The 26955-nt window shown below is 34.1% G+C and overlaps 2 protein-coding genes, 1 long non-coding RNA gene, 2 other non-coding genes and 1 pseudogene across 6 annotated transcripts; 3 read left to right on the top strand and 3 right to left on the bottom strand.

Moving 5' to 3' along the window:
• Window positions 1–2008: 2008 nt before the first annotated feature.
• LOC114393367 lies at window positions 2009–8070 on the top strand (annotated as a pseudogene).
• A 2024-nt stretch (window positions 8071–10094) lies between these two features.
• On the top strand, window positions 10095–12327 carry LOC114393685 (pentatricopeptide repeat-containing protein At3g06430, chloroplastic-like). The gene is made up of 2 exons (XM_028355079.1): window positions 10095–10486; window positions 10820–12327. The coding sequence occupies exons 1-2, from the start codon at window positions 10154–10156 to the stop codon at window positions 11951–11953; spliced, it is 1467 nt and encodes a 488-aa protein (XP_028210880.1). The 5' UTR covers window positions 10095–10153; the 3' UTR covers window positions 11954–12327.
• A 958-nt stretch (window positions 12328–13285) lies between these two features.
• On the bottom strand, window positions 13286–13480 carry LOC114394308. Its single transcript, XR_003662713.1, has one exon. It is a non-coding gene; the product is annotated as a U2 spliceosomal RNA (small nuclear RNA).
• LOC114392872 lies at window positions 13286–14306 on the bottom strand. Its single transcript, XR_003662405.1, has 2 exons — window positions 14150–14306; window positions 13286–13717 (listed from the first exon to the last, which is right to left on the bottom strand). It is a non-coding gene; the product is annotated as an uncharacterized LOC114392872 (long non-coding RNA).
• Window positions 14307–14929: 623 nt separating this feature from the next.
• On the top strand, window positions 14930–26913 carry LOC114392871 (pleiotropic drug resistance protein 3). Of its 2 annotated transcripts, XM_028354118.1 has the most exons (24): window positions 14930–15501; window positions 15883–16006; window positions 16126–16211; window positions 16381–16465; window positions 17512–17671; window positions 17757–17833; window positions 18634–18687; window positions 18798–18888; window positions 18997–19298; window positions 19382–19663; window positions 19762–20075; window positions 20402–20562; window positions 20640–20743; window positions 21102–21252; window positions 21352–21489; window positions 21706–21779; window positions 21870–22202; window positions 22297–22587; window positions 23138–23221; window positions 23352–23485; window positions 24229–24456; window positions 25385–25556; window positions 25828–26082; window positions 26583–26913. In XM_028354118.1, the coding sequence occupies exons 1-24, from the start codon at window positions 15110–15112 to the stop codon at window positions 26847–26849; spliced, it is 4359 nt and encodes a 1452-aa protein (XP_028209919.1). In that variant the 5' UTR covers window positions 14930–15109; the 3' UTR covers window positions 26850–26913. The 2 variants fall into 2 exon arrangements, with proteins under 2 accessions (XP_028209919.1, XP_028209920.1); XM_028354119.1 differs by lacking the exons at window positions 14930–15501; window positions 15883–16006; window positions 16126–16211; window positions 16381–16465 and having other exon boundaries at window positions 17541–17675.
• LOC114394296 lies at window positions 16776–16971 on the bottom strand. Its single transcript, XR_003662702.1, has one exon. It is a non-coding gene; the product is annotated as a U2 spliceosomal RNA (small nuclear RNA).
• Window positions 26914–26955: the final 42 nt, after the last annotated feature.

Here is a 26955-nt window from a genome sequence, read left to right as displayed (position 1 = left end):
AATCCTATTTTTGGGTAAAAAGCTACGTCAAATCCAATATGCAGTAGAATTTGGAAGGACAGATTCAGTTTGTCTTTGTCTTTGGACAGACATCTAATATGCACTGTAAAATATAACAAAACGGTGAAAAGAACAATCACACTGTCATTCAATTATAAGAAAATATGATATGCACTGCTGCAAAACAATTTATATTATAATTTAATCACAAATTATTATATATCATAAATTTTTATGATAATTATTTAATTTTCAATGTTTTTGAATGGGTCGAGAGTATTTATATATATGCTAAAAATTGTTAATGAAAGGATCAAATTGAATTTTATTAAATAAATCATAGATGGATTAAATTTTTAATGGATCAAAATGAATGTATTGTTTTGATCCGATCCACCATGATCTAGATTAAAAAAATTTAGATCCACTATTTTGTCACTTTTATATACATTACTTTTTTTTATTCCAATATGAATCTTCTTTAATGTTTGAAAATGCTATACTAACATTCTTTAGTCAGAGAGGTTGTTGTAAATATTAAATAAAGAGGGATATTATGTGTAATTTGATTTTTTTTTCAAAGAATGTTAATTTAATTTCTTCTATTTATTTATGCACAATCAACTCCAAAACTCAAAATCTTATTGTTAATTAATTTCAATTTCAATTTTAAAATGATATAAAAATTTATCTTAGTATTATTCTTAGACCATTCGTTATCGTGTTATCATTGGATCATTTGCAATCTAATTACAAAATTACGATAGTGATTTGTTCATATTACTAGATTTTGTAGTGGAGTTGAATCCAAACCTTAATTCTAAGAAATGTTTGGATTGCAATTCCAATAAATATCTAGAGAATTTCCCTTTGAGTCACTTTGAACACCCTTTTTCCGATTTCTATCAATTGCTCAGACCCACGTGAAGATATGTAGCTTTCATTTGCCTTTTAAGGCTGGACACAAACAATTATGATTTATGAGTTGAGTTCATCTACTACGTACGAAACTGTAGGATTAATTGCTTGGATAATCATCCGTTAATAGTTGGTGTACATATATAAGCAATATTGCTCTTGCAAAATTTAACAAAATTGAGGTGATTTAATCCAGATTCAATTATGTAGTTTATAATTTATTTTTTAAAAAACTTTTCAGCTCCTGTATGAAAACCTATTATCATAACCCTTTGAATTTAAGGAAGATCTGCTAAGAATGTCTTTACCCCCACAATGTGTAAAATAGTATCAATTAATGTTCTGTTCAAGATATTTTGAAAAAAAAAATACTAGACCGTGAGATATTTATTATCTCTTTTGCGTTTTTTATGATATCTTTCACACTCTGAGCTGAAGAGTTTAATGACGCGTCTCTAATTAACCACAAGTATTTTTAATACGAATTGAATCTATACGTTGTTGATAAAATTGGCTTATATAGTAATTAGTAACTCATAAAATTGGCTAATCTCAATTCTTTTTTTAATTATATTTTTTTTATTCATCATAATCGGAAAAAAATGTTAACAATATTAACATATAAAGCCATAAAATAGTTTATGATCATTAATATTACAATAAGACTTTGAATTTCAGTATTCTAAATGAAAAGTATATAATTAAAAAAAATTTATTAAAAATGACTGGTGAAATAAAAATTAATCATTAATAAAACTAGTGATAATTTGTTATATAAAAAAACAAAAAAACTATTGTGTGATACTATGTCTTTATTTTTATTTTTTTAAGATAATGTGATACTATTTGTATGATCCCACTCGTGCAGTTTTTTCATAACTGCTGGTCCGTGACCCCACACACACATATTATATATATATATAATTTACTTTTAGAAATTTAACTATGTTTCTCAATTTTCAACGATCCAGAAAAGTAGTAAATGGGTTTGGGACAGTGGAGATTCCTTAAGTTTTACCAAACCACGAGGCATGATGACAATGAGGTCACAGTCACACTAAATATAAACACTAACTGATTCATCATGAGTCTTCAGTATGAGCAGTCAGCACAGAAAAGAGACATTTTGATGTCACATAATCTGTTCCTTATTTCTCTCTTGTCTCTTTTTAAGTCCCACATCTTCTCTTTTCTCCCTACTTCCTAAAAACACAAAACAATTCTTATTCTCATCATGTAAATTTTCACGCTTTGTGAAAATGCTCCCTCAAGTTTCAATTTTTCTGTCTGGCCTGCCACCCTTTTGAGTTTTATTATTAGTTGATGTGTTTTTTTTGTTGCAGGTGGGGTTGGAATTGGAATTGGTTATTGGACTTTGTTGCAACAAGTTAGATTTTGATTGATGGAGGCTGAGTTTGGAGCGAAGAATCAGTACTTGTATGGACCTGTGGTGTCAGGAATGAAGAAAGCTGTTGTTGGGAATGGGAAGAGGAGTTTGGAATGGGATTTGAATGATTGGAGATGGGATGGTGATCTTTTCACTGCTCAACCACTCAATTCAGTGCCATCTGATTGTAGGGGTCGCCAGTTTTCCCCACCTCATCCTGAAATTCCTGCAAAAAATGCTAATCCATCTACCACCAATTTGTCTTATTCTGTTTTCATCTCAGGTGAAGGAAAGAGGGAATTGGAGAAAAGGAGGAGGGGTGTTATAGGTGAAGGTGAAGGTGAGGGACTGAATTATGAGGCTGGTTCTCTTAGTTTGAACCTTGCGGGTCAAGGTTACCCTCTCATGGTGGAAGAAGAAGAAAAGAGTGGAAAGAAAACAAAGGTAATTGGGACCACTACAGCTAGTACTACCACTGCCTCTAATCGTGCTGTTTGTCAGGTGCAAGATTGTAGGGCTGATCTTAGTAATGCCAAGGATTACCACCGTCGGCATAAGGTTTGTGATATTCATTCTAAGGCCACTATGGCACTAGTGGGAAATGTTATGCAACGTTTCTGTCAGCAGTGTAGCAGGTAAGTTAGGTTGCAAACTGATAATTTCTCGGGGGTTATATTATACATCTTCATATGTGTGATGTGATCATCAAATTAATATTTTTTGTGGAAGTTCAGAAAAGGGAAGACCCTTTATTTCTTGTAGTTTAGTCCTAAGTGGAAGTTGTTTAAAATATATATATTTTTTATTTTTAAATAAAATAGAATTTCACAGCATTTACCTACCTTTGTACTCAAGTTGGATGCAATCTGTTAATTTTTTTGACAGGTTTCATGTTCTTCAAGAGTTTGATGAAGGCAAGAGAAGTTGTCGAAGGCGTTTGGCAGGCCACAATAGGAGGAGGAGGAAAACTCATCCTGATGTTTCTGTTGTTAATGAAGGCTCTCTGAACGATCAAAGGGGCAGTAACTATCTGTTGATGAGTCTGTTACGGATACTGACCAATTTACATTGTGAGTATTTGTGACATCAGAAGTTTATCTGCTAGGCATTCTTCATGATTTATTTATTTGGCTGATGCACTATGTAACTGTAATGATTATGAATCCAAGCTACTGATGGTTACTGTTTGATAATTCTTTTTAGTTGCAAAATCTTAATAAGGTAGCTGTCATCCGTGTTGATGCTAATTTAGAGAATTTGGACACCTGAAAATGGTATTGTTGTACTTTTATGGTGCAGTTGTATTTAATATGACTTGAAAAAGAAGAAAATTGCTTATGATGTCTCTGGTGTTGGAACATTTTTGCATTTCACCTTCATCCAGGATGACTCCACAGATTATGCCTTGTATAAATTGCAGCAAATGGCTCAGATCATACAAGGAACCAGGATATTCTCTCTCATCTGCTGAAGAACCTGGCAAGTCTGGCTGGTCCAAATAATGGTGGAAGGTTAGCACCCTTACTGGAGGAATCGAAAGACTTGGTAAATGCTGGGACGCCCGGAGCTGCTCAGGATAAACCCAACCTTAACTCAAATGCTCCTGAAGCTTCCAGGCCTTCTTCTTTCATCAAGACAGACAATGTCATCATCACTCAGGACCCTACAATGCCGGTGGCGCAGTATGAAACACCTGCTGATGGCAGGACACAAAAATGTATAGCTTCAGGTGATGGTGGAGTAGGAAATTCAAAACCTCCTTCAAGACCACTGTTCTCAAATGTATGTCAACCAAGGGACAGCCTTCCATCCCAATTAACTACAGCAGAGACTAAAGTAGGAAGGGGAAACTTGAATAACATTGACCTTAATAATGGTTACAATGATATACAGAATACTGTTGAGAATCATAAGAAGCCTTATCCTCCTGTGGCTTCAGTGATGGGGTCTATTGACCGTGCCTCATGGTTGCAGCGTGATTCTCTCAAATCAAGTCCTCCACAGACAAGTAGAAACTCAGATTCAACCTCTATCCAATCACCATCCAGTTCCAGTGGAGAAGCTCAGGTATATTCTTGATGTCATTTAAATCCATTTCCTCTTTTCTGAATAATTTAATTATTCTTCTATTTACCTTTGTATCAAAATATTTAGATTGTTTGAATGATTGTATAGATATCTTTACTGATAAAGATACTATTTTGCCAAGGTGCAGCGGTAAAGTTGTGTCTTGGTGACTTGTTGGTCATGGGTTCGAATCCGGAAACAGCCTCTTTGCATATGCAAGGGTAAGGCTGCGTACAACATCCCTCCCCCATACCTTCGCATAGCGAAGAGCCTCTGGACAATGGGGTACGAAGTTTTACTTAATGATTTGGATAGAAGTATGGTACTTGATAGAACATTATGGCGGAAGTTGATCCATGTAACCGACCCCACCTAGTGGGATAAGGCGTTGTTGTTGTTGTTGTTGTATACTATTTTGCCAAGGTCATTATTTGAAGTCCCTTTTTCAGGTTCTTTGCCTTTTCATTAGTGTGTAGGTCTACTTTTTTGTGGCTGTCTCAGAATGACATGTTATTTGTTTGCTGTTTACAGAGTCGCACAGATCGAATTGTTTTTAAACTCTTTGGCAAGGATCCATCTGATTTTCCCCTTCTTATCCGATCACAGGTACTTTTTTGTGCCATGAAGTTGCTATAGACAATTTTACATCAATGTTTCTTTGTGCTGTGTTTGACTTACAGTTCTTGTGTTTCAGATTCTCAACTGGTTATCCCACAGTCCCACGGAGATGGAGAGCTATATAAGGCCAGGTTGTATAATATTAACGATATACCTCCGTCTTGAAAAATCTGCATGGGAGGAGGTATTGTTTGATATAATGTCACAAATACAGGCTACTGGATGAAATCCATTTAAAAGGGGGAAAGAAATCTAAATGTACTTATTACTATTTTGATATTGCAGCTCTACTGTAATCTAGGATCAAGCTTGAGAAAGCTTCTTGCCGAATCAAATGATTCATTTTGGAGAACAGGATGGGTATATGCAAGGGTGCAGCACTCTGTAGCTTTTCTGTATAACGGTTTGTTCTTCCTCATTCTGTGTGTTGTGTGACCATTCCTCTAATGTAATTGTAATTTTTTTAGTATCATGAAGAACTTATATTGTTCATTAATTTGGTTGCTAGAAACTGTTTTGATTTCGTGTATCTCTCCTGCAGGTCAGGTAGTCTTAGATGTGCCCTTGCATCTCAAAAGCCCACAACATTGTAGGATTTCATGCATTAAACCACTTGCTGTTCCTGCAAGTGCTAGTGCTCAATTTATTGTGAAAGGTTTCAACCTTTTCCAGTCTAGCACAAGGTGAATCTCTTTACGTCTAGTAATACTTAAAATTGTTGATTTGAAAGGTTCTAGTATATCATGCTGCTGGATATACAATTTCATAAGAAGGGATTAGAAAAAGGCAAAAACAATAATGTATTTCTTTTTCCCAGGATGTTAGCACCTTTGAATATAATTGGGTGGAATTTTGAAAGAAAGGTGGCTTCACATGCTAAATACTGTGCATTGGATTTAGTTATTCATTTTCTGTATACGATTTGGATATAGGGAGGATCCGAGTTCTAATTTTTATTTGTTGGGATTGGCCCAGATGTTGATCTCTTGCTTATGATTTCCAGGTTGCTCTGTGCACTTGAAGGGAAGTATCTGGTACATGCTAGCTGTCATGGTTTGATTGGTGGAGCTGATGCACCCATTCAGCATCTAAGCTTCTCTTGTCATATACCAAATGTAACTGGGAGGGGGTTCATTGAGGTGGTATCAAATTATCATACTCCAAAATTTCTCTAAGAATTTGTTTTTTGGGTTTTTCATGTCAACAAAGTGAAACATGCTTTAATTTCATTTTGTAATTTTAGATTGCATGCTGCAAAATTCCTGAAACTAACAGAAGAACACAAATCTCTGTTGCTTGTTTTTGAAATGTCATTGGTGAATAACTCCTTTGTTAATGATTCAATATCGCTGTTGTTAATGCCTCCCCCATTTGGTTACTTATAGCTTTTGTAACCTTTTAGTGAACTTTGGTCCCATATAGTTCAGATTTCCTTATAAACTCTTTAGTCCCATATTGTTCATTACGCCAAACTACAGATTTAAAAATCTAAGAAAATTAAAAGAGTGGCTGAATAGAGGCAAGCTATCCCAAGAAAGAAACCAAAGATAGTTCCTGCATATAAAGCAATACATTTAAAATAACTTTTTCTATTCTGCTATCTTCTGAAGCTATATTTTGATAATTTTTACTGTCAGGTGGAAGATCATGGTCTTAGCAGCTGTTCCTTTCCATTTATAGTTGCAGAGCAAGAGGTTTGTTCAGAGATCTGCAAACTAGAAAATGTGATTGAGGCAGCTGAAACCACTGATGACATCCAGATAAAAAAACAACAAATGGAAGAAATGACTAGAGCTTTGGATTTCTTGCAAGAAATGGGTTGGCTTCTTCATAGAAGTCATGTGAAAGTTAAGCTTGGTCCCATGGCTCCTTTCCGTGATCTCTTCCAATTCAATCGGTTCGCTTGGCTCGTTGACTTCTCCATGGACCATGGCTGGTGTGCTGTGATGAACAAACTCTTGGACATTATATTTGAGGGTGGTGTTGATGCGGGAGAGCATGCCTCCATTGAGCTTGCATTGTTAAACATGGGTCTTCTACACACAGCTGTAAAGAGAAATTGTAGACCTATGGTAGAACTACTGTTAAGATTTGTGCCAGTTAAAACCTCAGATGGTGCAGACAGTGAAGTGAAGCAAGTTGACGAAGCCTCTGACAGATTCTTGTTTAGACCTGATACTGTTGGGCCAGCTGGGTTGACTCCTCTTCATGTTGCAGCAAGTATGAGTGGCTTGGAGGATGTGTTGGATGCATTAACCGATGATCCACGAATGGTAATCCTTTGTTGTCTGTTTGCTTTATGTATTTCAGGCTTTTAGAGCAGTGTCTCCAAGATTGAAATGAGATTGCTATATTTTACTTAGATCACTGTCTCTCCCCCTTCTCAGCGAGTGTGTTCTCTAGCGTGCAGGAAAATTTGCATGGTTTTCATTATATTTACACTGACCCTGATTGAATTACTGATCACAACTTAGAACACTATGTTTTGAACCTTATGTCTGTTGTGTTCAGTTAGGAATTGAGGCATGGAAAAGTTCCCGGGACAGTACAGGTTTGACCCCTAACGACTATGCATGCCTTAGGGGCTATTACTCCTACATTCAACTAGTCCAGAAGAAGACCAACAAAAAAGGTGAAAGACAGCATGTGGTTGATATCACTGGCATTGTTGTAGATAGTTACACGACGCAGAAGCAATCAAATGGACATAGGACATGTAGAGTTTCAAGCTTGCAGACTGAGAAGATTGAAACAACAACAATGCCACGTCAATGTCGGGCATGAGAACAGCAATGGTTTATTGGCCAGTTATGCTCACCATGGTGACCATAGCAGCTGTGTGTGTCTGTGTGGCTTTGCTCTTCAAAAGCTCACCTAGAGTTTACTATGTGTTCCAGCCCTTCAACTGGGAATCATTGGAGTATGGGGCAATGTAATGCTGTATATAAGGTGTTTTAATTTCTGCTGTATAGAGTATAATGGTGAGGTCACCATAATGATATTGATGTATAAATATTTGTACAATATGAGACGAATGGGCTTTCAAATCTTAAATAGTAAATAATTTATAAATATCAAAACTTATGAACTTTTTTCTAGAGACTCACAAAAATATATAGAAGGAAGTGGTAAAATTACTTTGGCTCAAAATTACTCAAAAAATTTAATTTATCTTTTTTCTAATTAATCATTTAAAAAATATATTTACGGTCTATTAATTAAAAAAATATTTATATTTTATATTTATAGATTATTTACACTTTAACAGTAATTTAAGATTTTAGCTATAATACTATTGTAAAATAAACATTATAACAAATAAAAAAAATTATAAAAGAAAAACTAAAAATTGACAAAATATTTCAAAAAAAAATACAATAAATTAAAAGAAAATTTATTTATTGATCCTTTTTTATCCTTTGAAATAAAAGATAAATGCTAGAGTGTTTATAACAATTCACCTACTTGCTTGTTCAATCAATTAAATTAAAATTTTTAAATTTATTTACTATTCCTATATCATTAAATACATTTGACTAATTTCACTATGTAATCAAATCGAAATTTACAATTTGGATATTGAGTTGAGTTTGTTTAATTTTATTGTTAAAATCAAATCAAACTAACTCAATCATACACGAGTTAGTTAGAATTGGATCAATAAAGTCTAAATAAAAATAAATGTAAAAATTATAATATTTTAATAACAATTTATTTTTACCGAGAGCTTTGAGTTACGATACAGATGACATTATCACAATAGTTTGGTACTAATCCAATGCCCAAACATCCATATATAATGGAAAATATATTTATTATAATTTATATTTAAAATAAAAAAATAAATTTTAATTCAATAAAATAATTTATTTATAATGCTTTATAGTTAGAAATTGATATATCTTTAAATACATATTTTATTGGTTTACATAATGTACTTTTAATTCATGTTATATATTACCATTATTAAAGTTAGTATTATAGTAGTAGTCATAAAGAATGTAATTATTACTGTATGATTTTTTTACTTTCAGTGCTTCTCCGGTGTCACACAAAACATACTAAGCAAAAGTAGTAGTCTACAATAACAAGTTAAATAGTTTACCATTCTGTTTTCAAAGATGAAAATGCTTCGCTTTCCAACCCAATGAGAGTCATTGAAATAAGCATTCTTCACGAGTGCTTCCAAATAAGCATCTTCACCACTCCACTTGATTCAGTAGTAGCTTTTTATCTCCCTTTCATTACATTATTATATGTCTAATCATATTTATTTGTCTTCTCTTCCTTCTGAATGTGTACACTCGCATCATTGCTTAGTATTGGAAATTATAAACAATAATAACCAACATAATTGTTGAGGCCTAAGGGATTAAGAGTAATAATAGTAAATCTACTATATGGAGGAGTGTGGTTTGGTTGTTCGAAGAAGGATATGAGTTATTGTAAATTTTTTAATCATAAATCTTTTATTGTATGTCTTTGATTTGTACTAATTAAAAAAATGTGAATAAAAATTAATGAAAATCGAAAGTAGATTTTGTAAAAAGATAAGAAATTAAGAATATAATTTATTAAAAAAATTATACGTAAATGTTATGTTAAATTCGTCAATGATATGATAACTTACATAATTATTAACGTGGATGTCAGGTGGTTATCACTTAACAATAAGTAAAGTTAGATATGTATATAAATCCGTTTATTTCCGTATTACGTGAAGCCCACAATTAAAATGAAATTTATTTTAGCAAGTTCGCGATGACACATTTTAGCCAACGGGTTAAATGGGTTGACTCTCGTTTAAAAAAATTAAAAATCTAAAATATAACTCATTTTTTAAATTGAAATGAAATCTATATTTTAGTGACTCCAAAATCGCATCTTTTATCCCAGTGATTAAATGAGTTGATTCTCGTTTGGAAAAAAATCAAACTTTTAAAATCTAAAATTTAACTTATTTTTTAATAGAAAACCGAAAATTACATAATTCATAAAAATATAAGGAGATAAATATTGCATTTTAACTTAAAAATAATCATCTAAAAAAATCAAATTAAAAAAGGTGACTAAAAATCCTTTTAAAATCCGTTTAATTGTCATTTGGAGGAGAAAATGGTGATTTGAAGTGCAGTCTTGTTCTATAGCTATCTGTGGGTGGCTATGGCTTCCATGTCTTTGTCTTTTTGTTCTTGCATCGTCCCCTCTCGAATTCCCCACGACAAATCCAACAAAACCCACAGCCATCATCAGCCTACTTTCCCTCTCATTCGCTTTGGCATTTCAGCTCCCGCCGTCAAAAAGCGACACTGGAAAAAAGGGGAGTTTCCTGCTACTTCCCAACCATCCTTCCCCAACGACACTAGGAGGAAGACCCCTCTTAAGAACCTCAAGAAGAAATTCGACAAAAAGAACGATGCCAAGGCATGGGTCAACACTGTCACCGAATCCTTATCCGAACGCATCCACAACAAACACTGGCTTCAGGCCCTCCAGGTTCCTCTCTCTCTCACTTCACCCTTTTCACTATATCTATATGAAACCAATTTGAGGTCATTTTGGTTTCTTATCGGTTTTAGTTTGGTATCCCAAGTTTAAAAAGTTTTAATTTTGCCTCTTAAAGTGCTTCCGTTAGACCAAAATGGTCCTTTACGAATAATGTTAATTTTTCAATGTCTCACCTATTGACCAAATTGGTATGGTAAATTGATGGAAATATCAACTTTTGGTTTAATGAACACAATTTAAGGGACCAAAATTAAATGTTTAAAACAAAAAATTCAGATGACGGACTGTGCCTATTGGTAAGAAATCTACTTAAATGTACAGGTATTTGATATGCTTAGAGAGCAAACCTTTTACCAACCCAAAGAAGGGACTTACATGAAACTCATTGTGTTGCTTGGAAAATCTGGTCAACCCCACCGTGCCCATCAGCTTTTTACCACAATGATTGAAGAAGGTTTAGAACCTACTCCTGAACTGTACACAGCGTTGCTCGCTGCGTATTGCAGGAGCAACATGATTGATGAGGCGTTTTCAGTTCTTAATGAGATGAAGAAGCTTCCTCGTTGCCAGCCTGATGTTTTCACTTACAGTACCTTGATCAAAGTTTGTGTCGATGCTTTCAAATTTGATTTGGTTGAGTTGCTGTATGAAGAAATGGCTGAAAGGTCTATCATGCCAAACACAGTCACTCAGAACATTGTTTTGGGTGGTTATGGCAAGGCGGGCATGTTTGATCAGATGGAGAAAGTACTGTCCAGCATGCTGCTGAGCACTACATGCAAGCCTGATGTTTGGACAATGAACACAATCATCAGTGTTTTTGGTAACATGGGTCAGATTGATATGATGGAAAAATGGTATGAAAAATTCCGTTATTTTGGGATAGAACCAGAGACGCGCACTTTTAATATTTTGATCGGTGCCTATGGGAAGAAAAGAATGTATGACAAAATGTCATCTGTTATGGAGTATATGCGTAAGTTGCAATTTCCATGGACGACCTCTACTTACAACAATGTGATTGAGGCATTTGCAGATGCAGGTGATGCGAAGCACATGGAATGTACATTTGATCAGATGCGTGCTGAGGGTATGAAAGCAGATACCAAAACTTTATGCTGCCTTATCAATGGTTATGCAAATGCTGGTCTCTTCCATAAAGTAATTAGCAGTGTTCGCTTGGCTGGAAAGCTCGAGATACCTGAGAATATCACCTTTTATAATGCGGTCTTATCTGCGTGTGCAAAGGCAGAGGATTTGATGGAAATGGAGAGAGTTTTCAAGCGTATGAAAGATAGCCAGTGTCAGCCAGATGACACAACATACACGATCATGATCGAGGCATATAGAAAAGAGGGTATGAATGACAAGATATACTATTTGGAGCAGGAAAAGCAGACGATGATGACTGATGATAAAAAAGTTAGCCAGTTTGAGAATGAAATCTTGATTTGATTTTTGATTTATAGTTCAGACTGCTAATGCATCTGTATTCTATACCTCCATTTTCCGGGAGCGGCTGTTAATTTTTGTTTTGACATGGAGTGACCAGTTGCTGAGTTGTGCTATCAAACTTCATTTTTCACGATGAATGACAGCTAGTCCTGCCTAACTTCTGTATGTTGTTCAAGTTAAATTTATGTTTTAGCATCCATTTGATTCGCAGAAAAGAACTTAACATCTGCAGCTTTTGGTGTACAGATTTAATGAACTGATAGTAGAGTTTATTAGTTTATTTTTGTCAATTTAGAGCTCATGTTATATTGAAGTGCTGCCTTTCATTCCTGCTGCTTACCAGCCTTGTCTGAAGGAGGCTATGTTTGATGACAGGATTAGAAAGTGTTGCTAGTGCTCCAAACTATACATGGGTACATGCTTTTGTAATGTACTTAATTATAAGATATCTAGATTTCAGTATTATTATCGAGAGAGAAACTGAAATTAGTTGCATGGATGACAACCTTTGATCTGTCTAAATCACATTAGCGATCAAGTTTATTTAGGCTAGGGTGTTCATTGAATTTTGAAGGTCAAGAGTAAGAGCGGTGCTGTGGAAATACTGAATTTTCAACTTCAAACTGAGCCAAATTAAGTTGATGTTTGGATGACATAGGTATTCTGTCCGAGTCTCAGTGGATCCTCTTCTAGCACTTCAGCCGCCCACCATTTATTTTTACTGGTGGTTGTTAGGCAAAAAGACCAGTGTTCCTCTTGTCAAATGCAGTACTGGCAACTGATTTTCAACTGGTTACCAAATATCAATTCCTTATATGAATTTATGTGCATCATGTGACAAAAGATGTATTTTATGTTTTAATTTTTTGAAGAACATAGAACCAAGTGAAATACCAATTGACCGAGTTTATTAGAGATCTCTTTTACCGATAAATCTCATGCACCACACAGCACTAAAACCTACGGTAACTAAAGCAAATTATGGGTTATTGTCTCCGATTTGGACGCCCAATTTTTTGGCTGAGTCGTATATGCCACGATGATGCAAAGAACTAATAAAATTCAGTATCTTACTTTGTACTAAAATAGGTTTACCTTTGTATTTGATCTACTTTCATCCTGTTTTAACAATATCTGATGGCTCATGGAAAGGGTTGTGTCCGTGTACCATTACTATACGGTAATTATGACTTTCACTAAAATTGTAGACCTAGAAATGGGTTTTAAGATTACTACCTTCAGAAACATAGTTCTCTATGACTTAATTTTTCATTCAGCTTGGCCATATAAACAGAAAAACAATTAATTCAGTGCACATCTTTAAACTGAGAAGTAGGGTGTGCCAGGCCCGTGCTAAAGTGCAACGCATGGCGACACACGAGAGACCCAATAGCAAGCTACTGTGTTGGCCTCTCCCCTTAAAAAAAGTAATTTAATATCGTGTGGACCAATGGCCCACATATCAGATATTAAACTGATAAGAACAGATACTACACTTGATCTTAGCCAAAAGGCCGAGAAAGGTATGAGTTGTTAAGGCTCCAGAGTTGTGTTTTATAATAAAATATCAGGTCATTGTTTTCTCTTCTCAGCAATGTGAGACTTCATCACTAGTATTTCTGCAACAGCCTTTCTCTTCTATTCAGATTTTGCTCTTGTTCAAACGTTGGATCACGGATTCATGACCCAGTTAACACACGAGTAATCTGAAGCTACCTTCCTCAGCTCTCCAAGTCTTAAAGAAAAAGATTCCATTCAAATTCACTGCAAAGATGCACACATGAAGGATCATGTCAATTTGTTTACCTCAAACCTTCTACAGTAGCAAATTTGACAACAAAATCAAATACATTGATATCAAGCATGCTGTTTTTGGACTTAATACAAATCATTTTCGCCACACCATAATAATCAATGTTACATTTTGTAAATGAAATATTTGTAGAAATAAAAAACCACAAGCTAGCTAACATGAAATTAAATTTTGCACGGACAAATTCTTTTCAACTAATACACCATTTTTAATTAAATTTTGCGCTAACAAATTCTTTTCAGCTAATACAACCACAAGCTATCATTTAAACATTTGTAACTTTTTCACTATGGTAGAACGGGGGATTCTCCCTTTCTTCCTCAACAAGACATGCAACACATCATAAGTGTCAGGAACATAAAAAAACATTAACGGATTCCAACCTCTCATCTACTGTTATGCATTAAGTAGCTACTATGTATGATAGGTAGTCTCAAGGATACTCTTCTAGTTGAATAAAACGGAGATGTATAACGTAACCAAGTGAAAATCCAAATAAAGACCAAGTTTGATTTGACTTCTCTTTTAATGAGAAATCTCGTGCCCCACATAGCACTTTTTTATTTTTTTTCTTGGTCCAGTGCCCCCCACATTAGGTAGCACCTAAGCCTACTGTCACTAATAAAATTTTGGCTAGTATTCTTAGGTATTATGTTACAGCTTAATTATTACCATGAGTCACGAGTTCAATGTCGTTTTGAAATCCATTACGCAACAAATTTACATAATATGTATGTATTCCTTCAAGAACCAAGGGCAAAGGGACCACTATATAATATAAATATTCTACCTTAGACTTCCCTAACAAGACACTGGAATTTTATTATTAAACAGCATGATATTCCATAAAATGGCCCCTATTCACATTGGAGACAATAGAAGGGAGCTTGATAGAGTTTAGAACTCAGATCTTTTGTTGTATATGAACAACAGGCTAGAAGCTTGTTGCTTCACAAAATGAAGTAGAAAAGGAATGAACCATGCCACTTTGATATATCCTTGCGTGCTCTTATTAAATTCTGACCACGTATACCTTCCTGTTTCTTACTAAAATATTTTCAATCATGTCTCAGCATGGACTTTGGTGATTAATTAATGTATCAGTGAAAGCTCAGTTACAATAATAGTATAAAAAAGGTTTGTAGTTGTATTCCTTTTCATTAGATACCTTAACAGCATGTTCAATTCCCCATTCACATGACAAAATGCATTGCATCATCAAAGAGGCCAATATCAAGCTTATAAACACAGCATGGAAGTTTCTATATAATGTTCAGAAGAGGATCAAAATATGATGCATTCCACACATATCTGAGTTTTAATCCCCTTAGTGTTGTGTTGAGATGGCACAGCTGGCAGGTGCGGATGAGATAGAGTCTCTGAGAAATGAGTTAGCAGAGATAGGAAGGAGCATAAGGTCCTCATTTAGAAGTCATGCCTCTAGTTTCCAGAGCGTTTCAAGCATCAATCCTGTGCAACAAGAAGTTGATAACAACGCCGGAGAAGCGTTACAATGGGCTGAAATTCAGAGGCTACCCACCTTTGAGAGAATTACTTCAGCTTTGTTTGATGTTTATGATGGCATGGAAACAGGTGAGAAAGTTGAAGGGAAACAGGTTGTTGATGTCAGCAAGCTTGGAGCTCAAGAACGGCACATGTTCATAGAGAAGCTTATTAAACACATTGAGAATGATAATCTTCGATTGCTGCAGAAATTCAGGAACAGAATTGACAAGTAACAATTTCTCTTAGTTTCACTACTCTTTCTCTTTCCCTTTATAGCTCGTGTTGCTTGGAGATGTTTCACTAAGTTTTATTAAATTATTAATCATGTTAGAAGTCAACCAAATTATTATTTATTTACAATATAAGTCTAGCTCAAATGTGTCATGGAAAAGGATAAAATAAAAAGTTAAATATAACGGCACAGAAAAAACACATTTTCATCTAGTTAAGTATTTGGCGTGTAAGTTTCATGTGTTAATAGATGAATTTTAGTGTCATAATATATGGTGGAATGGTGTTCACTAAACCTCTAAATACCCAGCAGAGTGATAATTTATCTTGTAAATTTGAATATGGTTAATAAACTTTTGTTCATTATTTTGCTCTGTAGAGTTGGTATTAATTTGCCCACAGTGGAACTGAGGTACCAAAACCTGTGTGTGGAAGCTGAGTGTAAGATAGTCCAAGGCAAGCCCATACCTACACTGTGGAATACCCTAAAAGAATGGATCTTTGTAAGTAACTTCCTTTATTTTTTACTCTGAATAACTTTTCTTAAAATTATCAATATTTGGATATACTTCTTTTCTTGTCTTTTTTGTTTATTACTTTGCTTCTCTTATTTTCTCGAAAGGACACCACTAAATTGCCAGTTCTGAAATCTCAAAATTCCAAGATAAGCATCATCAAAAGTGCCAATGGAATTATTAAGCCTGGAAGGTATGCTATACTAAGTTTAATACTGCCAGTTAGTATTTGTTGCCTCATTTGGAATTTGGAATATTTATTGACTGTATTTGATGTTAGCTTATATTCAGTATGGTGTAAAGATTGGAATGTAACAATTCATGTATAATGATTCTTTTGCTGTGCTTTTATTCCGTTGCAGGATGACCTTACTGCTTGGCCCACCGGCAAGTGGTAAAACAACATTATTGTTGGCGTTGGCAGGAAAACTTGGCCATTCTCTCAAGGTTCTCAATCTCACGGTTTTTTCCTAGTAAATTTAAAAATCCTGACTTAAATGCGTGCAGGATGCTACTGTAACTTCTAACATTGTAGCATTATAAATAGATCAACTTACTCTAAATATTAGGTGTTCAAGAGAGGTACCTAAAGAAAGAGAATTGGATTCAATGCACATCTACCTATGACTAGTTTTTATGCTACTAAAATTTCATTTTCAGAACACCCAACAAACTAAGCCACTCACGTCAAAGCCTAGTTACAAACATATACAATGACTACCTAATAGTAATCTAAATTACAAAATTTTGACTAAACGTAGGGTGTGCCAGGCCCAAGCTATAGTGCAACGCATGGACGACACACGAGAGACCCAATAGCAAGCTACTGTGTTGGCCTCTCCCCTTTAAAAAAGTAATTTAATATCGTGTGGACCAATGGCCCACATATCAGATATTAAACTGATAAGAACAGATACTACACTTGATCTTAGCCAAAAGGCCGAGAAAGGTATGAGTGTTACAGCTGCAAAAAGTCTTTTTTATGATAAGCCCTGGAGTGATTGTCATCTCTTCTAGACGATATGGGGCTTTGTCATGGATGGAGTCTTCGGGCACAAATGTTTCAATCTAGATTCAGTATAACACTGATAATTCTAAAAATGAGTGAATTAAAAAGGAAACAACAACTTAGTGATTGAGAGTGGACATTCTTTCTCTGCGGGAAAGAGAGAAACCTTAGTTCCACTTCTCAAAAATTGAGTTAAACATTCAAAATTTCCAATGAGAAAACCGTGGGCATATATATTCAATGCTCATTGCTCATTACTATTAGATATTTTTATTTTGACTTCTTGCCAATATCCAATATTAAACTAAAGATGAAGTCATCCCAAGTTCCCAACAAGGCTACCCCCGTCCCTTGAATTCATAATGAAATTATTTATGCATGAGACAGAATAAACTCAATATTTGTATTTAATTTATTATACATTTCAAAAATTGACTACTGCTTCAAGTTAGAAAGAGTTTTTCCCTTTATTGCTTTTTGATAGGTTCAAGGGGAAATTTCTTACAATGGACACATGCTAGAAGAATTCATTCCTCAGAAGTCCTCAGCATATGTAAGCCAATATGATCTGCATATTCCAGAGATGACTGTGAGGGAAACACTTGATTTCTCAGCACGTTGTCAAGGCGTAGGAAGCCGATCCAGTAGGTACACTTAAAGTTAAAAATTAAATAAATTTCATAAATTGGCTTTAGAGATGAGTGATGAATTTTGCTCCATGTATGAAAGAACTCCTGATGGAAGTCAGTAGAAAGGAGAAAGAGGGAGGAATAGTCCCAGACCCAGATTTAGATGCATATATGAAGGTACTGTCCTGCACATCTTTGCTTTATCCACCTCCAAGTTTTATTCAATTTTATGCTTCAATAAAAAATATCCCAATAATAACGAATAAAGCTTAACTGTTTTCATTTGTTTATTATAAATAAATAAATGCAGCTTATCCTGTTTCTTCACTTGATAAAATATAATAATTGTTAGAAAATATTTGCCAAAGTAATAAATTATTCTGCTATATTATAGCAAAAGAACATTTGTTGGTCACGCAAACATGACAGAAATGATGGACTCCTTAGTAATGTCAGCATTTTCATCTAACTAAACCTTAATACACCAAATTCTATAATAAAAAATTATTAAAATGAGAAACTTATTGTTGGAAATCTACTTTAATTGCAGTCACTCCTAAGTCCTAACCAGCCTTAATTGTGACCTCTTGGGGACTGCCTTAACTGCAGCCTCAAGGGTGGTATTTAACTCAATACTACAAAACTAACTTATAAAGATTGGGCAATGCTCACCTTATAATTTAGTTTTGTAGTGTTGAGTTAAGCCCTAAGTCCACATTTAAAACTTATCTAGCTTTAGTTCTGAGAAAGTTATGATTGTTTTCTTTACCCAATTTCACTCTTTTAAACCTGAATTCCAGTATGATAGGTGTCTATTGTTTTCAGAAAAACTTACAATAGTTATTTTTGTTTATACTGTCAGTAGGATAACTGGGGCATGACTTTGTAATTCAATTTAGTCCTTCAAAAGCCTTTGTGCAAATTTGTTGTCCCGAGTCTTGATGACTATTACTTCAAAAGCAATGTTTTTTGTACAGGCAACATCAATTAACGGACTCAAGAGCAGCCTTCAGACCGACTATATTTTAAAGGTAGTCTACTCATTTTCTCCATGAAGCTACAGTATCACTGGCTTGTAAATCATTTTCTCCACTACATATTTGTTCAATTATTGTTTATTGACTATTACAATGACATGCAGATACTTGGTCTTGATATATGTGCTGACACATTGGTTGGAGATCCTATAAGAAGAGGTATATCTGGTGGTCAAAAGAAAAGGTTAACTACAGGTATTACTGCTATATACTGCAAAATAATAGCTTATCAAACTTATACACCTTTAGAGAATTAGTTGATGTATGAAGTTATCATGCTTCTGATTCTGGAGTATTGTACAGGAGAGATGATTGTTGGACCAACAAAAGCACTCTTTATGGATGAAATATCCAATGGTTTAGACAGCTCCACTACTTTCCAGATTATCTCTTGTCTTCAGCATCTGGTGCATATCACAGATGCCACGGCATTAATTTCACTCCTTCAGCCAGCACCAGAGACCTTTGATCTCTTTGATGATGTTATTTTGATGGCTGAAGGGAAAATTGTGTACCACGGACCGTGTGATTATATACTTGAGTTCTTTGAGGACAGTGGGTTTAAATGCCCACAAAGAAAAGGCACTGCTGACTTTCTTCAAGAAGTATGTTAAGCCCAATTGTGTATCTCCATTTCTAACATGATATTGTATACATTTTGACCATATGAAATGCTTGCAAAATCCAGGTTATCTCTAAGAAAGATCAAGCAAAGTATTGGAATAGCACAGAAAAACCTTACAGTTATGTTTCAATTGACCAGTTCATTGAGAAATTTAAGGATTGCCCTTTTGGTCTAAAGCTGAAGGAGGAGCTCTCGAAGCCATTTGATAAGTCTCAGAGCCACAAGAATGCCCTTGTATTTAAAAAATACTCATTAACAAAATGGGAATTATTTAACGCTTGCATGATGAGGGAAATTCTTCTAATGAAAAAAAACTCTTTTGTTTATGTATTCAAGTCAACACAGGTATTTTGTCTTCCTTTTTTTTTACTTTCATGACTTCATGCCATGATAACTATACAAAACTTCTCAAAGTTTCTAACTTGTATTCTTTATCAATGCAGCTTGTCATTGTTGCATTTGTAGCAATGACTGTTTTCATTCGAACACGAATGACTGTTGATGTGCTCCATGGGAATTATTTTATGGGTTCATTGTTTTATTCACTCATCATACTTCTCGTTGATGGATTTCCAGAACTATCTATGACTGTATCAAGACTTGCAGTGATTTACAAGCAAAAAGAGTTGTGTTTTTTTCCTGCCTGGGCTTATACAATTCCATCTGCTGTTTTAAAGATTCCTCTTTCATTGTTGGAATCTTTCATTTGGACAACACTTTCTTATTATGTCATTGGTTACAGCCCCGAGATTGGCAGGTTAGTCTTCGATGGAATGCTAACTTTGTTCCCAGATTTTTCACTTGTGTCTTGTTAGATATGTGAGTAAATTTACATACATAACACTTGATACTCATTAATCATTAGGTACAAGAAAGTCCTACATTTAAAATTGCCTTTGTCTCTAGAATTTAACACAATTAATATGATTTGTTTACAATGATGCTAAAGGCTTCTTGTTTATTCTTGGTTACAAGAAGACTGACTCCATGGAGAATCTATGGGATATAGTTGATTTGTGTTGTTTCTTTACTATAAAAACTCTGTTTTGGGATTTCTGGCATATTAACCAATTTTTTCTTCAGGTTCTTTCGCCAGTTCCTTCTCTTATTTATCATACATGTGACTTCGGTATCCATGTTTCGATTCATTGCCTCAGTTTGCCAAACTGTGGTTGCTTCTGTGACAGCTGGTACTGTGACCATACTAGTTGTTTTACTATTTGGTGGCTTCATCATTCCAAAACGTAAGAATCCAGAACTGATTTACTTTTAACAGAGAATTGTGTTCAGAAGATAAAGATTAGTTGCTTTTCCATTGCAGCATATATGCCATCTTGGTTGCAGTGGGGATTTTGGGTTTCTCCTTTGACATATGGAGAGATAGGCTTAACTGTGAATGAATTTCTTGCTCCTAGGTGGGAAAAGGTAATCATGTATAACTCTTAATTTTTGTGCTTCAAAGAACATACATTGCATGCAACTAAAAGTGGTGGCATAGCTACTTTATCCCTTTTTGTTTATGATATGAGTTGACCAGTTAGCTTCATTTGGTCAAGAATAATTTAAAGGCTCAAATTAAAACACCTTTCCCCTCTTTTACTTCTGCTAAGTTTTCTGATTTAACTGAGAGTACTCAAATATATGAAGGCATACAAAAAACTGTCAATAAAGTTATATGTTATGTAGTTTTGGCAACTCAATTCAATAATAAAACTCCTCATCTTTATCACTTCTAGAAAATGTGACTCATCTAATCACTTTGGTTTATTTGTTCTTATTGAAGATGTCTGGAAACAGAACATTGGGCCAGCAAGTACTTGAAAGTCGGGGACTAAACTTTGACGGCTACTTTTATTGGATATCAATTGCTGCCTTAATTGGGTTCACAGTGCTGTTTAATGTAGGTTTTACCTTGATGTTGACTTTCTTGAATTGTAAGTTCATCTATCATTGTTTACTTGGGCATGTCAAGTGATGAATAATAATGCCTTTAGACCTATATGTTAACCTTCACTTTGGCATTCTTCCATCAGCTCCTGCAAGATCTCGAACTCTTATATCTTCTGAGAAGCACTCAGAATTACAAGGACAACAAGAAAGTTATGGTAGCGTTGGTGCTGACAAGAAACATGTTGGTTCTATGGTTGGAAGTACTGTACAAACCAGAAAAGGTGAGCAGCTGTCTTATCCAAGTGTGATTTTTTGGTTCAGCTAAACATGTAATCTACCAATGACATTATCTTTTATATTTTGATTTACTATTAATTGTAAATCTTGAATATATATATATATATATATATATATATATATAGACACACATACACATGCACAAGTTCTTCGGTTAAAACAATGCTTATTCTTCTTTTCTTTCTCTCTATTTTTCCCAGGAGGACTGGTTCTACCATTCCAGCCACTAGCAGTAGCATTTCATGATGTCCAGTACTATGTTGATTCCCCTTTGGTAACTTATATGATTTAAAATATTGCTAGTTCTTAAGTATGAAGTTACATCCAAGGACATGGTTGGGTAATTATATGATATTGAATGCAGGAAATGAGAAATAGAGGTTTTACTGAGAAAAGACTTCAGCTTCTTTCTGATATCACAGGTTCACTCAGACCTGGCATCCTAACAGCATTGATGGGAGTCAGTGGAGCAGGGAAAACAACTTTGATGGATGTCCTGTGTGGAAGAAAAACTGGTGGTATTATAGAAGGAGAGATTAGAATCGGCGGCTACCCGAAGGTTCAGGAAACATTTGCTAGAGTATCAGGTTACTGTGAACAAAATGACATACATTCTCCAAATATAACAGTAGAAGAATCTGTGATGTTTTCTGCTTGGCTTCGGCTTCCTTCTCAAATTGATGCAAAAACTAAAGCTGTATGATTCTCTTCCCAATGCCGCATTGCTATTTTCAATTTTTGAGATTGTTCGCTGTGATTCATTTCTTCTTATGGCTTCCATCATTTTTCAGGAATTTGTAAATGAAGTCATTCATACTATTGAGCTTGATGGAATCAAAGATTCTTTAGTAGGCATGCCGAATATTAGTGGTTTATCGACTGAACAAAGAAAACGGCTGACCATAGCCGTTGAGCTTGTTGCTAATCCTTCAATCATATTTATGGATGAACCGACTACAGGTCTAGATGCAAGGGCAGCTGCAGTTGTAATGAGAGCAGTGAAGAATGTTGTTGGAACTGGAAGAACTGTTGCATGCACCATTCACCAGCCAAGTATTGATATATTTGAGGCATTTGATGAGGTAAAATACAATCCCTTAAGATTTTGCATATATAATGAACCAAGAGGTTATGAAAGTCCCTTTGAGCCCATTTATTGAATTTCTCACAGGTCAAATAAAATGTATTTTTTTCCAGGAAAATGTTTGATAGTTACAAAATCATGTTACTATGCAACATCTTAAAAGGACCCTTTGTAGTTCTTTAATATTATCTACATCCTTAATTAGATAAAGAACCTAACATCAATTTGGGAGACATAAATCATAATTTTGTGGCATTTAAAATTTCAGTTCCTTGATGATGTATCTCAATTACCTATAAATGCTCATTTAATAAAGAAAGAATGGGATTTAGTAGAGCCACTTCTAATATCCATGAAGCTATGGCTTTCTATATTCATCTTCAGCATACATTTATTATGCAATAAACACTGAAAATGTGTTATGCTTGAAGAAAAAGTCTATACTTTAGCATTTAGAATGCTTGTCTTATTGTTCAATCTCTTAAGGGATGGTACAATACTAATTCATAATTATACTAATTATGGTTCTTGTCTTGTAATCCTTTAAGCTTATTCTCATGAAAGCTGGAGGTCGCTTAACCTACGCTGGCCCACTTGGGAAGCACTCAAGTAGGGTCATTGAATACTTTGAGGTCAGTTTTCTTATAAGTTTATCATACCCAACTTTTTTTCGTCACAAATGTTAGTTTTGGTACTACTCTTCAGGAAAAAATGAGTGATTGCAAAATCTTGGTTTACATTCTTGCAAATTTTGTTATATAGAGTATACCAGGAGTGCCAAAGATTAAAGACAACTATAATCCATCAACATGGATGCTAGAAGTTACTTCAAGATCTGCAGAAGCTGAACTCGGAATAGACTTCGCCCAAATTTATAGGGAGTCAACCTTATATGAGTAAGTAATCACAGAGAATTTTATTTATGTGCCACTGCTTGAAAAAATTATTTGATTATAGTTTGTTGTTCAAAATAAATCTAGGTAGTAGTATATAGTATATATAACCAGCACGAACAGATTGATGGATTAATATTTTATGAGTTTATACAAAAATTTGAAACATAAATCTTGGTGACTACTAATTTCCTCCAGTTTTTGGTCCTATATAATATCTCTATTAAGCCCAAACTCGGTAAAAATAATGCAAGCAAACGATATTCAGTTATCATGCTAGAATAAAACAATCCAAGAGAATTCTTCTTCACTATGTACTTATTCCCTTGATAAACTTAGGGGCTAGGGTATTCAATTAGGATAATTGCTCCTTCGACTCTTTCAATAAAGGAAATTCAATATCACATAACAATAAAAAATCTCTTAATTGTTTACATTGAAAGTTCATTTATAGACCAACGTATCCAATCACCCTAATGACTTATTCTTGTTTTATGCTAGAATAAGATAACCCAAGATACAATAAAATTTCCGATCAACAAACAATCTTGAATTGAAAACCTAAATGTGAATTTAAAATCCTAAATAAATAAGAAAACTAATAGCTCAATCTACATAACCATGTATATCCAATATCATATAAATCCTGGCAAATGATGATCCTAGGAATTTAAAATTTGCCTTTTAGTGGAGTATTTATAATGTATATGATCTTACATGGTATTTATTTACTCTTGTGAGTGCAGACAGAACAAAGAGTTAGTTGAGCAATTAAGCTCACCACCTCCAAACTCCAGAGATTTATATTTTCCATCTCATTTTCCACAAAATGGTTGGGAACAGTTTAAAGCATGCTTGTGGAAACAACATTTGTCCTATTGGAGAAGTCCTTCATACAACTTGATGCGCATCATTTTTGTGGCTGTCTCATCTCTTCTGTTTGGGATACTGTTCTGGAAGCAAGGAAAGAAAATGTTAGTGATCATAATTTTATTCTACTTATGTCTCCATTAACAAAAAAAACAAACAATTGTTCATAATAATTTTTTCCTAACATGTCAAATGAATTTCAGGTTGTAAAACTAAAGCTGCATTATACTAATCATTTAAGAAAAATAGATTGTTTTGTTCATACTAATTTTTTCCTAACATGTCAAATGAGTTTCACGTTGTAAAACTAAAGCTGCATTATACTAATCATTTAAGAAAAATAGATTGTTACTCTTAACATGATTTGTATTTCCTCTAAAAAAATGATTTGTTTTTATTTATTGAAAAATCTTGTGCTAAAGGGGCTGATTATTTATTTTTTAGTAAATAACAATAAGCACATAGTGGTTTGTTTTTTATTACACTGGACATCATTATTTTTTTAATCCTAAAAAAGTATCCTAATTGTTAATTTTTCACTGATCACCCTTTGATATTTTTAGATATGAGAAATGTTAGTTCGAGACTGTGACACGAGGGATACATAATTTTTAATGAATTTTCTTTGTCCAAAATGTATTTATTCATTCCTTTTAACTTCATAATCGCCACACCTTAAAATGGCTGCTGAGAAGTATTTGTGTGTAAAATAATTCACATTAAAATTCAACAAGTTGAGTAAGATTTAAAATTCAATTAAGTAAACCTAAAAAATTACATGTAATTAAATATTAGAATGGCTGCCAACAAAATTCTTCATGTCACTATTTAAATATCATTTTCTTTTGCTTTTGTTTTTTTTCTTTCATAAATGAATGTTTTTTTCTGTTATTAGATTTACTAACGAAAATTTCATGAAATTAACAGATGAGATTAAAAGTAATGTAAAATAGAAAAGATCACCAATGTAATAAAAGTAAATTACAAAAATGTTGATAGTAATTAACTCTATTTTTTTTTCTTATTTCACAGAAATAGCCAACAAGATGTGTTCAATGTATTTGGTGCAATGTACTCTGCTGCACTATTCTTTGGGATAAATAACTGCTCAACAGTTTTACCATATGTGGCAACAGAGCGCACTGTTCTGTACCGTGAAAGATTTGCTGGAATGTACTCTCCCTGGGCCTATTCTTTTGCACAGGTTTAGTTCTCTGTAAATTATGAATTCACCATTCATTTCCAAATATTTTAATTCATCAAGAAAATGTTGTCCATTTTTTCTCCTAGCTAAATAATACTGCCTCCAGTATACATAACTTGTTTATTTCTTATATATAGAATGGTGGTAGTATTATATTTTCACTGTAATTGGAGCACATTAAGGATTGCATTTACTCAAGGATTCTATTGCTTATGCTTTCAGGTGACTCTTCCAATAATTTTAGGGTAACTTGGATTTATTTCTTTTGTAGGTGCTAATTGAGGTTCCCTATATATTCATTCAAGCTGTTGTATATGTGATAATCACATATCCTATGTTGAGCTATGATTGGTCTGCTTATAAAATATTTTGGTCATTCTTCAGCATGTTCTGCAATATCTTATATTATAACTACCTAGGGATGCTCATTGTCTCATTGACGCCAAATGTTCAATTGGCTGCTATCGTGGCTTCATCTTCCTACACGATGCTTAACTTATTTTCTGGGTACTTTGTACCACGACTAGTAAGTTTCATAAAATGCCATTTGTATTCTGTTATATTTGCATTCATGCAAAATACACATTTTTTTGGTTTAGCTAGCAAATGACTTAGACTAATTGTTAAGAAAATTTAATTTGTATAAATGCCTTCAAATTTAACATTATATAAGTGATACTATATAGTTAATATAACTCATCATCAAATATACATACAGTCAGTGTTGGTCGCTATGGTAATTGTCATAAGACAATGGCGGTAAGGGCCAGAGTTTTGAGTCTGATAGACAAAAATTAATATCAAATATTCAATTTTTGAAATTTTCTTAGGGTGGAGAAGAACAATTGGATTGATTATAGGTCAATAACTGTTTAGCACCTAAGCCTAAGTATCACATCACTACTTTTTTTCTTGTTGATATGGTACCATAAAACCTGTACTAATTATGATCGTTTGCATTTTTTTTTATTCCTTTCTTATATTGCTTGAACCTAACACTGAAGGATGATGGTTTTCTCATTGCAGCGAATTCCCAAGTGGTGGATTTGGATGTATTATTTATGCCCCATGTCTTGGGCACTGAATGGGATGCTTACTTCCCAATACGGAGATGTAAACAAAGAAATTTCAGCCTTTGAAGAAAAGAAAACAATTGCCAAATTTTTGGAGGATTATTATGGGTTTCACCATGATTTTCTTGGTGTAGTTGGTGTTGTTCTCATTGTCATCCCCATTGTAATTGCCATTCTATTTGCTTATTGCATTGGAAACCTCAATTTCCAGAAGAGGTAAAATGATGTAACTTGCAAAGGTATCATTGTGAATCATTCGATGAAATAAAACAATTTCTTGTAAATTTTAGTCTACAAGAGAATCTTGTGCAAACAAGATGCATGCA

This window comes from Glycine soja, chromosome 17, assembly GCF_004193775.1.
Source record: "Glycine soja cultivar W05 chromosome 17, ASM419377v2, whole genome shotgun sequence".
Taxonomy (NCBI): domain Eukaryota; kingdom Viridiplantae; phylum Streptophyta; class Magnoliopsida; order Fabales; family Fabaceae; genus Glycine; species Glycine soja.
Note: the sequence above shows the minus strand (reverse complement) of the source record. Positions and strands in the feature narration are given on the sequence as shown.